The sequence below is a fragment of the Motacilla alba genome, chromosome 2, assembly GCF_015832195.1.
Source record: "Motacilla alba alba isolate MOTALB_02 chromosome 2, Motacilla_alba_V1.0_pri, whole genome shotgun sequence".
Lineage (NCBI taxonomy): Eukaryota > Metazoa > Chordata > Aves > Passeriformes > Motacillidae > Motacilla > Motacilla alba.
The window spans coordinates 140,389,114-140,404,164 of record NC_052017.1 but is presented as its reverse complement, the minus strand read 5'-3'; the positions used below and the strand labels follow the sequence as shown (position 1 = coordinate 140,404,164).

The 15,051-nt window shown below is 44.4% G+C and overlaps 1 protein-coding gene across 21 annotated transcripts in view; it reads left to right on the top strand.

The window, feature by feature from the left end:
- The window catches only part of MTSS1 (MTSS I-BAR domain containing 1), a 126,110-nt gene extending 112,477 nt beyond the window's left edge, over positions 1 to 13,633 (top strand). For 9 of the 21 annotated variants that reach the window (XM_038129044.1, XM_038129046.1, XM_038129047.1 and 6 more), the window contains 5 exons: positions 5,583 to 5,702; positions 6,700 to 6,894; positions 8,936 to 9,100; positions 9,443 to 9,605; positions 10,683 to 13,633. In XM_038129044.1, the coding sequence (XP_037984972.1) occupies positions 5,583 to 5,702; positions 6,700 to 6,894; positions 8,936 to 9,100; positions 9,443 to 9,605; positions 10,683 to 11,374 (1,335 nt within the window). In that variant the 3' untranslated portion in view covers positions 11,375 to 13,633. The remainder of the gene's footprint in view (positions 1 to 5,582; positions 5,703 to 6,699; positions 6,895 to 8,935; positions 9,101 to 9,442; positions 9,606 to 10,682) is intronic. The other 12 variants (XM_038129060.1, XM_038129059.1, XM_038129056.1 and 9 more) reach the window with 5 other exon arrangements.
- Positions 13,634 to 15,051: the final 1,418 nt, after the last annotated feature.

The following is a 15,051-nucleotide window of genomic DNA, read 5'->3' as shown; positions in this document are numbered from 1 at the left end:
CTGCAGCAGTGTGACAAGTGTAGTGTGTTGGTATAACAAATAGGTTTGTGCTCTGTATGTCTCTGGTTCTGTTTACCTTTACACAGAGGAAAAGGTAACAGATCATTGCCTGGCTGCTTCATCTTTGCTTAAGTGTCTTGCTTTGTATGTTCAGCACTAAGTAAATTGTGTGTGTTGTGCTGACAGGTACTGTGACTGTGAGCTGAGCAGAAGCTGTTCAGTGGGCAGCGTTACCCGTGTTGTGTGTCTCTAACCAACTGACAGATCTCCCGTGGGGCTGTGCTTGGTGCGGGGTGGGAGGAGGCTGCTGCTCTGTCTCAAACACTGATGACATTGTTTCTAGTAGTGACACTGAGAGGGCAGAAAAGCAAGCTCTGGAACCAACAAGGGAGATTAAAAGCTGTATATCTTGTGCGGGTGGACACTTTGATGATGTTTGCTAGCTACATGCTGTGGCATATGTTGGATCAACAAAGCCCTTTTTCATTTAATAATGAGTTTTAGAAAAAAAAAGTAGAAGGGGGCCATGTATAATTCCCATATTATAGGAATGTGAATTTATGAGTTCTGTGAAGCTATTATGTATATAAGCTTGCCTATATTTTAGGCAAGCGTCACTGAAAAGGAAATGGAATTTCCTCAAAATCACAGATAGGGGGTGGGGAGTTGGTGGGAATCTCAAACAAAGAGTAACTGGAGATTGAAACGAGATACAGACCATACCAGAGGAGAGATGTCTGACAAAATGAAGATTGCTTTCCAGCCTGTAGTTTGTTTGTAAGAGTAGTAAGTCTTTACCATTATCACACTTAGAGGATAGGAAAAAGAGCAATTACAAAAACAGACTGCTCTTTCACTGGTGTGTGAGTATCACCTTTCTGCAGTTGCTGGGAGTAAAAGTGTTAGCCTGTAGCATGTGGCTGTGCATGTGGGAAGGTCACTGTAAAAGGCTTTAATCCTAATTAAAGGGATACATTTGGGTGTAGCTGAACAGCTGGAAAAGCATCACAGGTCTCTTTCTGGAGTGGAACAGTTTCTTTAAATGCCAGGTGTAAAGTCAGGCATGGCCAGCATTGCCCATGACACACAGTGACCTCATGCAAAGCCTTTCTGACAGACCTGCTGGAAGCACAGAGTGGCTCTTGGATGGGCATTGGATGTGGCTGCTGCTGCTAAACCCACTCCTTGCCCTGTGTGGTAGACAAACTGAGGCCTGGGAGTATCTGTGAGCACATGATGTGATAGAAGTATAGTGGTGTTTGATTCAGGGCATGATAATAGTAGGATCCACTGGATTTGAACTCAACATGTGTGGAAGCACTTACACAGTTGGATATTACAGGCTGCTTGTGACTTCATGGAGATGAAAGCGAAGGAAAGAAAGAGGCAGATGAAGATAAAAATGTTGATGTGCTGTCGGACAGCAGAGAGATAAGTGTTTATTTTTAGAACAATCTGGAAAGCACTTTTCCTAAACAGTGAAGTAGAGGGAAACTGAATGTGAAGTTGCTTCTGCATGTACAGGTTATAAAGCTGGAAAGAGTCTGCTTTTGAGTAGATTCCATTGCTTGAAATAGCTGCAAGTTAGAATAGGGGAAATATATTGTTACAGCTGTCCAGTTTTCCATTTAAATTAAGAAATGCTTCCAAATCAGACCTTAAAAGAAACCCCAAAACAGAACAAAAAAACCCACCAAAAGCAAACAAACGAAACAAAAATCAAAAATCAAGTTCAAACTGAAACACATCTGTAACTTATCACCAGATATTTGTTTCTTCTAAAATTCTTTTTCTAAGTTGCTTTGCAATAGTTTGTCCCTGACTAGAAAGAAGGGTCAGTAGAGGCAGATTCCAGGAAATTAGACAAATTGAGGAGGTGACCCTTGAGTCAGTATCCAGAGCTTTTCTAAAAGTAGCTGAGCCCATCTTCCACTGACTCCAGAGGGACATTGGACCACGCTCATCATTAGGATTTGGTCTCCTGGGAAAGCCTTGTCCAGGAATCTCTGTCTCCTATTTGAGAACGGGAGAGAGTTAAGAAAGCAGTGCCACGTTTGAGTGGAAAGCAGCAAACAAAGGATGCAAGTAATCCAAGATACCCATGGTCCTTTTATAGGTTAGTAGGACAGCAGATGGAAAATATAATTGTACAGTCCAGTAGCTCAGAAAATCTTTTTTTTTGTATCCCTGCTGGAGCTCATGCATACCCCACCAAGCAGGGGGACACTATGCAAGAACAAGCCATGGCTCATCTGAGAGACCAGAGACCAAGCTTCACTTGTACAAATGTACATTTGGGGCACTGCTTGTCACTGCAGAGCATAGCTTTAGCTTTATACTGTTAATTTTAAGCTTTTTCTTAGATAATTTTAGAACAGAGCAGAACTGCCATTATCACAGCTGTGGGGAAAAAAGTAGCTAAAATGGAAGAACTGATTTTAAAATTCATTCAAACAAAACAGTCATTTTAAAAAAGGAATCTACTAAAACAAGGTGAAAATATCTGATAGTCCAATTTCTCACACCATGGGCTGGGGAGTAGAAATTGGTCTGCCCTATGTGTGTGCTCCCAGAAGAGGGTGTGCCAAGGCTTGTGCATCTAGAACAAGCCCTGCAGTCTGGAGAGCCTTTGCCCAAGCAGTAGTTGTGCAGTTTCTGTTTTCAGTCCCTCGTGTACTTTATGGTCGGAAGGGAAGTCTGTGCTTCCTACACCTGGGTGCAGCCATTCAGGACTGGCTCTCCAGTCTGATCCAAGCATCCTTTGACCTGCTGCCAGTCATGTTCTCCTTATGCTTTTTCTTTAGGAGTTCAGTATTCTTCTGCCTCCCTCTCCGTTGTTGGAATCCTTTTTTATCAAGACCAGAAATTCCTTTTCTCTGTGCCTTGCAAATTTCTGAAGATGAGGAGACCCTGTTTCTGTACCACCACCTCTTGCATTTCCATCAGCTTCCAGGATGTTTTCCCCATGGCATCTTGGTTCAACCTCTGTCTAGCTTTTCTTGCTGAAAACAGACACGCTGAATTAGTGGGAAAGTCCTTTGTGTCATCTTTTTTTTTCACTTTGGAGGAGTCATTTTATTAAAAAAAAATAAGTTCACCAATTCCAGTCTTTTTCCACCCATACTTTGCATCTTCAGAATCTGCATTTTTGACCTTATTTAATGCATCTTTGTTGGTAATAAACCTCATCTGTGAGCACTCTCTACCATTACTTGACAAAACCTTGTGAAATTTCTGTCTTGTAAACACAAATAGTGTATTAAATGTAAACTCCAAGTTCTTACTTGTCGCCCCTGGGGCATCTATAGAAAACAAGTTAGCGTGGGAGATGCCATGCTTGGCACTCGAGCCCTTCACTGTCTCTCCTGCCATGTGCAGAGCATGCAAACCCTGGAGGGTCATTCAGGACATAAGTAGGAGGTTTCAGAAGGTATTGTCTGTAATTGCATTTTTCTGTCTTGTTTTTTTTTTTTTCCTACCTAAACCATAACAGTAGTATGAATATTCTCATGAGGCTTCTTTTGCTGAGGTACCTGGAATGTAAGGCAGAACTCTAGGGTTTAGTGTAAAAGCTAGTTTTCTATAATGTATTTTTCTCTAGAGATAGAGGCAGTAATCTTATCTCCATTTAGTGCACCATGGGTATGACTGATGGCAGAGTCAACTGCAGCTCATCTTCATCAGTATTCTTATTTTTAGAGGCTTTTCTCCAGTAAAAGGAGTTGCGTTTTATCAAAAACATGACAAGTTCCACTAAATATCGTGCCACTGCATCTCCAGGTACACCACTTTCACTGTTGTCCTTAACAGCTATGTGTCATTTGTTGCTGTTCCCTCTGATTGTACCTTCACCTCAACTCTTACTGCACTTGGAGTAGACGCCTTGTTAGCTGAGCAGACTTGTGCCCTAAGCCCATTTGACAGGTCACCTGCAGATCATCTCATGTCAGCATAGGGTGGCATGAGTGTTACTTCTATAAAATACTCCATCACTCTATATGCTTTTTAAAATTTTAGCAGCCTTTGCAAAATTTCACTTAAATCACAGTTTACAAGATGTAAGCTCAAGATGCTGATACTGTGTTGACTTCTCAGCTGCCCCAGCAGTCTTCACCAAAATCCTTGTGGTGACAGTGTTCCATCCTGGGAGACCTACATTTCCTTCTTCGCAGGTGCTGGCTGTACATTACCCATCTGTAGCTTCTGGTGAGCAGTGAGACAACTTGTGGGCTTTAGGAGTAATTGCTCCCCTACACTGCCTCATATCCCACTGTCCTTCTATTCCAAACTCACCCCAGATCTTACCTAAGGTTAACTGGTGAATTTTTCTTCAGGTGAGATTTCCCTTCCTCTTCAACATGTCATTCCTTGAAATCACTGTCTTTGCTACAGAAGCACATTCTGCTGTCATAAAACACCTTTTATAGACTTGTTTCAGAGGTCCTTGGCTACTAAAGGGTGAATTGTTCTTGCTAGTGTTGAATTTCTGAGAGTGAAGAGAGCTCAGTACTGCCCTGACAACTCTGCCGGTATTTGTGACCATGTCCAAAGCTCTTGGTTGGAACTGGACATATATCCCTACAGAGCAGGATGCCACTTCCAAGGAGTGATGTGGAAGAGCATTGTAGTTGGTGAAATGGTTCATGTAGTTATTCCTCTTGGCCTTTGTGTAGTTGAATTAGATGCTGTTGTAGAGGTCTGACAGCAGCAAAGGTACATAAAGGTGTGCACTGAAAATTGGAGTTCCTAGGTAGGAGCAAAATGTTTGATGTGTTCAGTGGACATTTTGTGTCCTGCATTTTCCTTAATCTCCATCCAAGTCCCTGGTATTTTCTGCCTCAGCTGTTAGGAAAAGGCAGGTGGCAAGCACATGCACCACTTTTGCACTCAGCAGAGTGCATGTACTTTCCTGCTGGCTGCTGGGCAGGACGGTTTGAGTCAGAGTGCTTTTGGTGTGTGCATCCTACCTGCAGAGGCACATGCATACAGGTCATGCACTTTGGAAACCTCCAGTTTTGGTAAGTATCACTTCTTTCTCTGTTCCATAATACTTGAACTCAGATGAGCTTTTCACAAGCACTTTTGCAGATCAGAATGTACGAGAACTTGTGAAAATAAGTGATCTTTGCTGCTCCACGTTTTAAATCTAAACTTTGTGTCTTTGAAGTACTGATGATCTGCTTTTCCGTATAAATCAGTTGTCTCAGTATATTGCATGTTTGGACCACAGGTACCCTCAGGTCCCTCAGCTTCTTGCTCTGAGACAGCAGCAGAATTGAGACGCTGAAATTGCAATGAGGAGTTGAGATCGCTGCCTCAATTCCCTCATTCCTAAGCAGTGTGGCAAGTTCTCGCATTAAGCAAGTGGCTTCTTTTTTTTTTTCATAGATTTCATGAATAATAGCAATAGTTTTGAGCAGTTTCTAACTGATCTTTAAAATCCTAACCCTTTGCTTCTCTCATCCTTCCCTCTCCTGTGTGTCTCTGTGTATGTGCTTTTTTTCTTTTTGTTTGTGATTTTTTTTCTTTTCTGGTGGCTTGTGTATCCTTTCCCTGCATTGCGGTGCTGTTTTATGCTGCAGAACTCGTCCAGCTCTGCCTCTTCAGAAGCCTCTGAAACCTGCCAGTCAGTGAGCGAGTGCAGTTCCCCCACCTCAGTCAGCTCAGGCTCCACCATGGGGGCTTGGGCCTCCACAGATAAGGTGAAAAACTTCATCTCCAAGACATACAAACCTACGAGCTCGTTATCCAAACCCTGTAACATTTCAACAAAACCTCCATGCATGGGATGCAGCCAGGAGGATTCCTCTTTGTGGGGATGAGACTAGGAACTGCTGCACACTCCCTCAGAAGTCAATATGTTTGAATAAAAACCACAATTGCCTTTGAACTAGCTACTAGGAGAAGCTACAAATTGGGCATTTTGCAGAGGTAATTTTCTAAGAAAAGGTCATTTTCCAGCTTCTCTACTCAAAGAGATTGTGGAATGCTGCACAAACCCAGCTGGTTGCCGGACAAAAAGCACTTTGCCCAGGTTGTGCTGTTTATGGGTTCTCCCATCTCTCCCATTAGGTAGCATAACTTACACTGATATAATGGGGCTTTTTTGACCAAAAAAGGAAAGCAAAATACACCTGGTTGGAATAAATTACATGGGATATACTCTAAATTGTGGGAGGAAGTGATAGCAGTCTCCTTTCTCATCTGGTAAATCCTTGCTGTTGGTTTTTGTTGTTTTGTTCTTCCATATCATCACACAGTCAGAACAATCGTGTTTGAAGGCTTTATGCTATTCCTCTCTGTCCAGCTACACAGACTAAATACCACCAATGCAAATGCCTTCAGGATTGGAAAAGTTCTGTTTCTATGTTCAGAGTCTGCAGGGTACCTAAATTGCAAAGCCTTTTTCACAGTGTGTTGCTTTCATGGACAGAAGGAAAAGCTGCTCAGCCTGGAGACAATGACTGCTAGATTGATGCCTGAAATTTGTTACAGATAACAGTTTTCGGGTGATCTCACCACAAGCATTGTATCAATTTTCTGTTTTTTATTTGCAGCAAACTGAAGAATTTCCTTTTTTTTAATTTTAAGATACAGAGATTTTTCTCCCTAGAACATCAGTCACAGTGTATTTTCGTATTCATTCTGTTTATATTAATTTCTCTGTTTTTGTTTTTTTTTTATTTGTTTCATTTCCAGTTGTCTAATGGGTTTTATCACTGTAGTTTATCAAGTGACCCATCCGTAGCTTCAGTTGGTGCAGGTCCTTTCCCTCATTTCCCGCCTGTCTCCCGCGCGTGGACTCGGGCTCCCTCAGCCCTCCTTCCAGACTACGTTCATTATTACACCATTGGGCCAGGCATGTTACCATCATCTAAGATCCCTAGCTGGAAGGTTTGTGTTCCTTTTGTTGTGGCAGTCCTCACCTCCTCATACCAACAGCATGCACACGGCAGTTGTTGCTCCCTTTCTGTCCATGTAATTCCTGGTTGATTTGCTCTGTTTGGTATCACTCTGAATGGGCACTGCATGGTGAAAATCAGACCTGAAATCCGGTTGTGGGTATTTCTGAATGACCTCGTGCCTTCTGGCACCCACTGAAACATAACAAAGCTGACAACATCTAGGTAGGAAGGAATGATTTAGCTCTGAAACATTGGTGAAAACACCTGGGCTCTATTCAGGGGGAGAAAAGCTTATTTAGCGCTGTCAAAACGCTCACTTGAGCAGGGAAGGGCATCCAGTTGTTTCAGTGGGACCATACCCTGGATACCCTGATGTTCTCCCTGTGGCTGTAGGCAGGCCCACTCTCCTAGATCCAGCTGGAGTGGTTTAAGGTGCTCAGTACCAGGTAAACCCAAGTAGTGACTGAAGCTTTACTGCCACAGACGGGATGTGCTCACCCAGCTCATTTTGCTCTCTTGGGGAGACCACCAAAAGAGAGTGCAGTAACTTCTCTCAGTTGCTCCAGCTGGATCTGCAGGGATTTTACTTGGCAGCAAAACATGTCTGCTCTGCTAGAGCCTGAAAATTCATCCCTGCCAGGTGGTTCCCCTGGGAGACTCTGCCCTAGAGCTAAGGGAGAAGGTCTCTTTCTGTTGCTCAGGATCCTCAGCAAGGCTGATGTGCAGTCACAGTAGCTGTGCAGATTGTAAGTGCCTGTGGATGGTTATGTAATACTGCATATGCACCACAGGACCCGTGTACATACATCTAAACTGAGAAAACTTGTTTCAGATGCCCCTGCTCTCTCTCCAGCAGCTGGAGAGTGGGATACATACAGGGTGGCCACAGTGGTCCTGGGGCTTCAGGGTCATTTGTTGTGTCTCTGCTAGAAGCACTTTGCCAATGTATTTCACAACAAAACACTTAGAGCAGAGACACAGCTGTGAAGGCAAAGCAGAGTTTCACATGAGTTAACAAAACCAATACCTGTCTGTCCAAGGGGGTCTGTCAGTTCAGTGGCCTTGCACTTCTCCTTTCATGGACTGAGACACCTCAGGAAACCCACAGTGTGGTCTTGGTCCGTCATTAATTGTCGGTCAGAAGGCTGTGGGGGGCTGCCCAGCAGGCAGCTGGGAAGGGTGTGGGGCCCATTCTCATGCGCTAGTTGTTCCTTTCATTTTTAAAGCAGCCTTTGTCTCAGTGAAGGAAAACTCTAAGGATTGGGATTGCCCCTGCAGCAGCTGGTGTTGGGGGGCTGCTGCTTAGCCCTGGTTCTGCATCCCAGCACAGGGCCTGGATCAGTCAAATTCTTTGTGTGCAGCGTGTGGGTTATGGACGCCCTCAGGACTTTGCTTAATAGAGCCCCAAGTGAATACAGCCCTCATGGCCTGAGGAATTTCTGTTTCAAATTTAGCACCAGTAATTCAGAGTGAAGTTAGTCTTTGCTCAGTACAGACTATCATTATAAACTAGATTTCAGTTAGTAAGTAAACTCAGAGATACCTCACAGTAACTTGCTCCACTAATGTGTATGAAAAATCTGTTCAAGCCTAATTTTTCAGAACTGAAGACATCTTTAACAGCATGTAATACTAGAACCTGTGTATATCTGGAACAGTTCCATCACTGATTGGACATTTATCTGTATCTTCTGCTGTGTGACAGTGATTTTTGTGCTCAAAATTCTGAAAATGTAGGCTTTGACACCATGGAATTTAATTTAGATAAAACTATAGTATCAAAATGTTAAATATGTTCATAGAAGAACATTTAGGTAGAATGGGAAATTTAGATTCCTTTTAATAAAGGAAATAGGTTTAATAAATGAAGATTTTTAATATCCTCAAAATTAATTTCTCACCTTATTCAGAAAGGCATATCCAGTTTGATACACGATCTGTTGCATTAAAATTGCCCTGTTGCATAGTTTTGCCTGTAATTAAAGCACAGTTCCTGATGAAGGCTGTCCCTAACGAGCTCGTTTCCCTAGGACTGGGCCAAGCCAGGCCCGTACGATCAGCCCATGGTGAACACCTTGCAGCGTCGCAAGGACAAGCGTGAGCCAGATGTCAATGGAGCAGCTCAGAGCGGAGCCCCTGCGCCCCCCGAGGAGGCCCAGAGACCTCGGAGCATGACGGTGTCAGCTGCCACAAGGGTGAAGCTCTCATTTCAAATACCCTCTTTGGTGCAAAGCAAATGGCCGTGCTGGCTCCTGCCAGTACTTTGGATGCACTTTATGTTGCGTTTATCTGGGAGGCGGTGCCGGTGTGGTCAGTGGGAATCATGCAGGCAGGAGGGAATGCACCATTGGGCACTGACTTTCATAGAGCAATGTACTCCAAAGAAGCATCTGTTCCTATGCCCAAGCAAAAGGCTGGGCTCAATCCTGTTGGATTATGATGGTGACAAGCTCTGATGGGGAGGAGAGATAGCTAAAAGTGGGTGAAGGTGACTGACCCTTCCAGGTGTAACGAGTCTCTCTCCTGTGTGTAAGCAGCAGGGTGAGGAGATGGAGGCCTGTGAGGAGCTGGCACTTGCTCTGTCCAGAGGGCTGCAGTTGGACACCCAGAGGAGCAGTCGGGATTCCTTGCAGTGCTCCAGTGGCTACAGCACCCAGACAACAACTCCGTGCTGTTCAGAGGACACGATCCCATCTCAAGGTACCCATTCAGGAGATGTTCCTTTTTAGAGCATTCCCACCCTGGCCATCACACACTCAACACCCCAGGCTCCAGGTGCCAGGGAGCAGCTATCGCTTGCTGGCTTTGTTGTCAGCTGGGGAGGAAGGCTGCCATTGCTGTTAGGAAGATTTTTCCAGCTTGGAATGCAGCCTGGATTTATTAACTACATAGAAACCTGCGCTGCTGCATAGTGTATTGAACAATTTTTTATCATTTTCTTGTGCACTGTTTCAGTGAGTTTCAGTAAGGATGCCATCATTTTAAAGAGGATCCTGGAGTTACAAATGACACTGGTATTGCATACAGTACTTCTTGGGTCCTTTTTGAGCTATTGTCTCAGCAAATAAACACTCGTGAGCTTTGCCGTCTTCCATCAGCACTCTCAATCTGCTCTTGGTTTCCCTTGGTGACCTTTTTCTGCCTAAGCAGAAATGTTGTAACTGGAAAAAGGCTCCATTGGAGACCTTAACTTAGGCATAGCTAGGAAGCTGCAGTAAGGTGTTGGGTTTTGTACCCTGTTTCAGAACCAACAACAAGCTGAGAGAGACCAAGCTTCGTGTTTGCAGTTCAGGCTTTGTTTCCTCAACACTTCTGTGGAGAGGAAAGAACCCAGTGCAATTATTAAAGCTGAGGCTGAGTTTTCAGAGCTGACAGCTGGGATTTATTTTGTTCGCAAAATAAACAAATTTGCTGCTGAAATCACTGCTACATGGTCCCCTGAACCCACTTGCCTAATTTAAAGTACATTTTCCAAGTATTTCTGTCTACAAGTGGTGGCACGTGGCTTGTAGGTTTTGATGTCTTCATGTTGGTGGCAAATACAGAGCTCATTCTCTTTCACAAGAGCCATGGGCCCCCTGCAGCTGTAGGATTGGTCTGCTGTGATGCCTTCAGGCATCAAATCTTGGTCACAGAACCTTGGACTTTCTTCCTTCTAAAGGTGGAAACTCCCTTACTGACTCCAGGCTTTTTTGGTTATCTGTCCATACTTCAGACTTACTGACGCGACTCAGCTGTCTGCTCCAGCTTGATCCTAACTCTGTCTTTTGGCATCAGTTTCAGATTATGATTATTTCTCTGTGAGTGGTGACCAGGAGGCAGAACAACAGGAGTTTGACAAATCTTCCACCATCCCAAGAAACAGTGACATTAGCCAGTCCTATCGCAGAATGTTTCAAACCAAGCGTCCTGCTTCCACCGCAGGTCTGCCAACCACGCTGGGACCGGTCGTCGCCACCCCCGGCGTCGCCACCATCCGCCGGACCCCTTCCACCAAGCCTTCGGTCAGGCGCGGGACCATCGGCGGAGGCCCCATTCCCATCAAGACGCCGGTGATTCCCGTCAAAACGCCAACTGTCCCCGATATCCCGGGGGGGCTGCCCGGTGCCCTCGCTGGGACGGAAGAGTGCCCCGAGCAAAGTCCGGAGTCTCCAGCAGCAGGAGATGGTGGGCAAGCTGTCACCGGCATGCCCTCGTGGAGCGGGCAAGCAGCTGTCAACCCTCCGGCGCCGGGCCAGAAACTGGGCGCTGCCGAGGAGCAGAGGCAGGCGGTGCCCGAGAGCGAGGGCGAGGAGGGCGAGCGCGGTGGGGTCGGCAGCCTGGCGCCCGCGGGGCAGGCGGAGCTGGAGCCCGGCGAGCTGAGCCCCGGCGATGTCCCGCAGGGGGAGGATATGCTCAACGCCATTCGGCGCGGGGTCAAGCTGAAGAAGACGACCACGAATGATCGCTCAGCACCTCGAATTTCCTAGGAGCGGAGAAGCTGCCAGACTACTGAACGCCGAGAAGGAACTGTGAGAAAACTAATTTGTCTCTATCCATTCCAATCTGTAATCAGTGATTCTTTTAAGATACTCGGTAACAGACAGTCTGAAAGTACTCTAAAAGAGAAAACAAATGAAAGAGCATAGTAAGACATAATCTTCAGTGGTGTTTTAATTTGTAAATATCAATGATTTTGTTTCTGCATTTTTTTGATTAAGTTACACTTTTAATTTTTTCTGAAGGTGCCAAATCCCATTTACCTTTTTTATAACTCTCTTTGTAAAGTTTTAAATCATAGAAGAAAAAAAAATTGTCGAGTAGTTAACTTCAGCAAAGGGATTTAATGAAAATTTGGCTTTTTTGCAAGCTTTTGTAGAGCGCCTTGTAATAGTGAGGTTAAAAAATAGAACAATGGGACTTACTACAGTTTAAGTCAAGCTATATGGAACAGATCGTCATTTAAGTATTTAAAAAAGTTTGAAAAGCAGGAATAAAAAATTGACAATAAAGCAATATATAATGCAAGGAAGAAACCTGCAGTTGGTAGAGTTATTGGGGGGTAGTGGGGGAGGGAGATGCCATCAAAATAGCAGATGCTGTTGCACAAAAGTAGCCTAGTAGGATGAATTACTAGTAGCTTCATGGTAAATGCATCAGAATAAGCCATATTGGATTGCAGTGTTTTGTTTCTGTAGGGTGTTTTAAAAACTGGGTTTTTCCACATTTCTTTTTTGACTGCACAGCAGCAACTCTCAGTCACATGCATGCAGCCTTAACTGTGTAGGCTTGGTTCTTCCACCTTCATGTTTTGTTCCACTCATCCTTCCGCTGAATACAAACAAGGACAACAGGCTTAAGGCAGTTATAAATGTGAAAACATTTGTAAAATGCAAGCAGGGAGTTCTTAAATGTTATCAAAATGCCTTTTTCTGACTGTGCCCAGCAGGCTGGGCACCTTAGAAAGCCCAACTATTTTGAGAAAACACTTAAAAATTTGACAGGTGAAACCAGCTTGTGATCTAATAAACTGCGAATGTTTCTTTCCAATACAGGGGCTTGTTTTTCTTAACTTCTTTTAAATGGCAGTTGATTGGCTTTTCTTAAATACCGAAAAGAAAAGGGTTGAGGGGTGGGGGGTGGGGGGTGAGACTGGTTTTTTGATAATACCGGGAGTCTGACCACTATAATCTCTTTTTTTGTACTTTTAAGTAATGTTTTTTGGAACGCTATTGATAGAATCATTAAGAGTTGGATTTTTTCCTTAAAATAAAAGTAAGTTATTGCTGCAATACCCGTCTCCTAAAGCTGACAGAAATGTGCAGACCCCTTGGCATGACACGTGTTCCAGTGAAGGCAATCCAGAAGGATGCTGTCTGCCCACCCACAGCCCACCCACCTGTGGAGGGACACCAGACTTGCGGATCCGGGATTGTTTAAAAATGCACCAAAAAACACACGTATAAGGGGCTGGTTTCCACCACACACTGCAGATTTCTGTTGGCTCTAGACTTGCCTACATGACCTCTTATGCTTTAATACATAACTGCATTGGGTGTGAAACTTCTAGTAACTGTGTAGTCACTGTGTTCTATATGACATTTTACACTGCTGTGCTTGCTAAACTTTTTTTTTGTTATGGCTTAAAAGCAGAAAAAAAAAAAAGCATGATTCTTAGAAAATATTAAACCTTCCTTTCTTTGAAAAACAAGCTCCTTATTACAGAATATAATAAACAGTAGTGCCTGTGGTGTAGCCCACCAATCTTGATACAGTAGCTGATGCATTGTGCAAATGAGGCTTTGAGATGGTTTTTGCATAAACAAAAACTGTTAGGAGGTAATCTCAATAGTTAAAAGTGTTATTTAAACCTTTGAAATAAATGGATGTAACTGTACCCGAGTACAGCTTTTCACTTGTTTAGTTCTTAAACGTTAGTATAATCAGTAAAATTTAATATAAAATGTTGCCAAATTCAATGTAGAAAGAATGTGACAAAACACTTTGGATAGTTCTATTGTTTGTGTTTTTGCATATTGTAAAAGCAGTGTCACAGCTGAAAAATAAATTGTTTCTAATGGTAAATTATTGTGGTTTAGTTGCTAGTTTGTACTGAGAGTTGACCTCTCCCTGTGCAGTTTTTTGTTCTAAACTGGTATAAATAATTGCTGTAAGTGTGTCTCCCTTCTACATTGTAATGATTGCTTAAGCCTACATTATAAATAAAGAGCTGCTGAAAAACTCCCGTATTTTGCTTCTTAAAGACTTTTTGCTTCCAGAGCATTGGATTTCAATGGTGGCTTTCAAGATATCATGCAGGTTCCAACTGCGTGTAATAGAAGCAAGAGAGAATTAAAAACCAAGTAAATAAAATTGCATAAAGCTGTGTTTTTCTGATGGGCACCAGCAGGGTAGCAGTGGGGCAGAAGTGCAGTGCTAACGATGGAAATTCCCCTTAAACTGTAACAGATGACATTTCCCTGCACCTCACTGTTCTTACCTGGCAAGGAAGCACAGATGACTTTGCATTTTTTGTGCATCCACCTCAGTGTTGGACCGCAGTTCCTTAGACCAGAAGAGGAAAATTGCTGCTGTCAACACTGCCTGTGCTCAACCAGAATTTATCAAGCACAACACCAGCATCTCCCACAGCTCCCCCTGCAGACTATATTTTGTTCAGCTTGAAGGCAGAAAGGGGAAGATGTTGTTCCCTTGCCCGGTTTCTTTGCCACTGCAGTGATTTCATTTTTATCCGAAGGTATCCTTTTGCTACTGTGCTGGGCTTATGAGGCCAAGTTTAGGCAGCAGAGGGCTACAGGAGTGGCTTCTGTGAGAAGCTGCCAAAAGTTTCCCCCACGTCTGCAAGAGCCAATGCCAGCCAGCTCCAGGATGGACCCACCACTGGCCACAGCCGAGCCCAGCAGTGACGGTGGTAGCACCTCTGGGATAAAAGATGTAAGAAGGAGAAAAAAGTTGCTGTGGGACAGCAATAGCAGGTGAGGAGAGGAGTGAGTGTGTGCGGGAAACAGCCCTGTACACAGCCAGGTCTGTGAGGAATGAGGGGCAGGAGGTGCTCCAGGTGCTAGAGCAGAGATTGCCCTGCAGGTGATGCAGCTGTGCCCCTGCAGCCCATGGAGGTCCCAGGGGGAGCAGACATCCACCTGCAGCCCATGCTGGAACAGGTGGATGCTCAAAGGAGGCTGAGGGCCCAGGGAAGCCTGTGCTGGAGTAGGCTCCTGGCAGAACCTCTGCAGCCCAGCAGAGAGAAGCTCATGGCCTTAGGTCAGTTAAGGTCAGCTATCCTGAGTCCTGACTGTCCCCTCCCAAGATCTTTCCCATCCCAGGCCGCTGGTGAGGGAGATGCCAAGTGGATACCCTGGATGCTGTGGAGCACTGCTTAGCAGTAGCCAGAGCACTGGTGTGCTCTTAACACCTTCCCAGGACTATGAGGGCTGCTCTGCATAAAGTTAACCCATCCCATCCCAATACAGTCAGGAAGATGTTAAAGGAAAAACCAATGTGGTTCGGCTGGAAATGTCTCCAAAAGGATCATGGTTTGAGTCCCCCTTCTCTCTGTGGCTGTATTTGAAGTACTGCTGAGCATCTTGTCTCACTCGGGTGTCAGTGCTTTGCTCAGCTGTTCCAATACTGAAGGCACTTGTTCCAA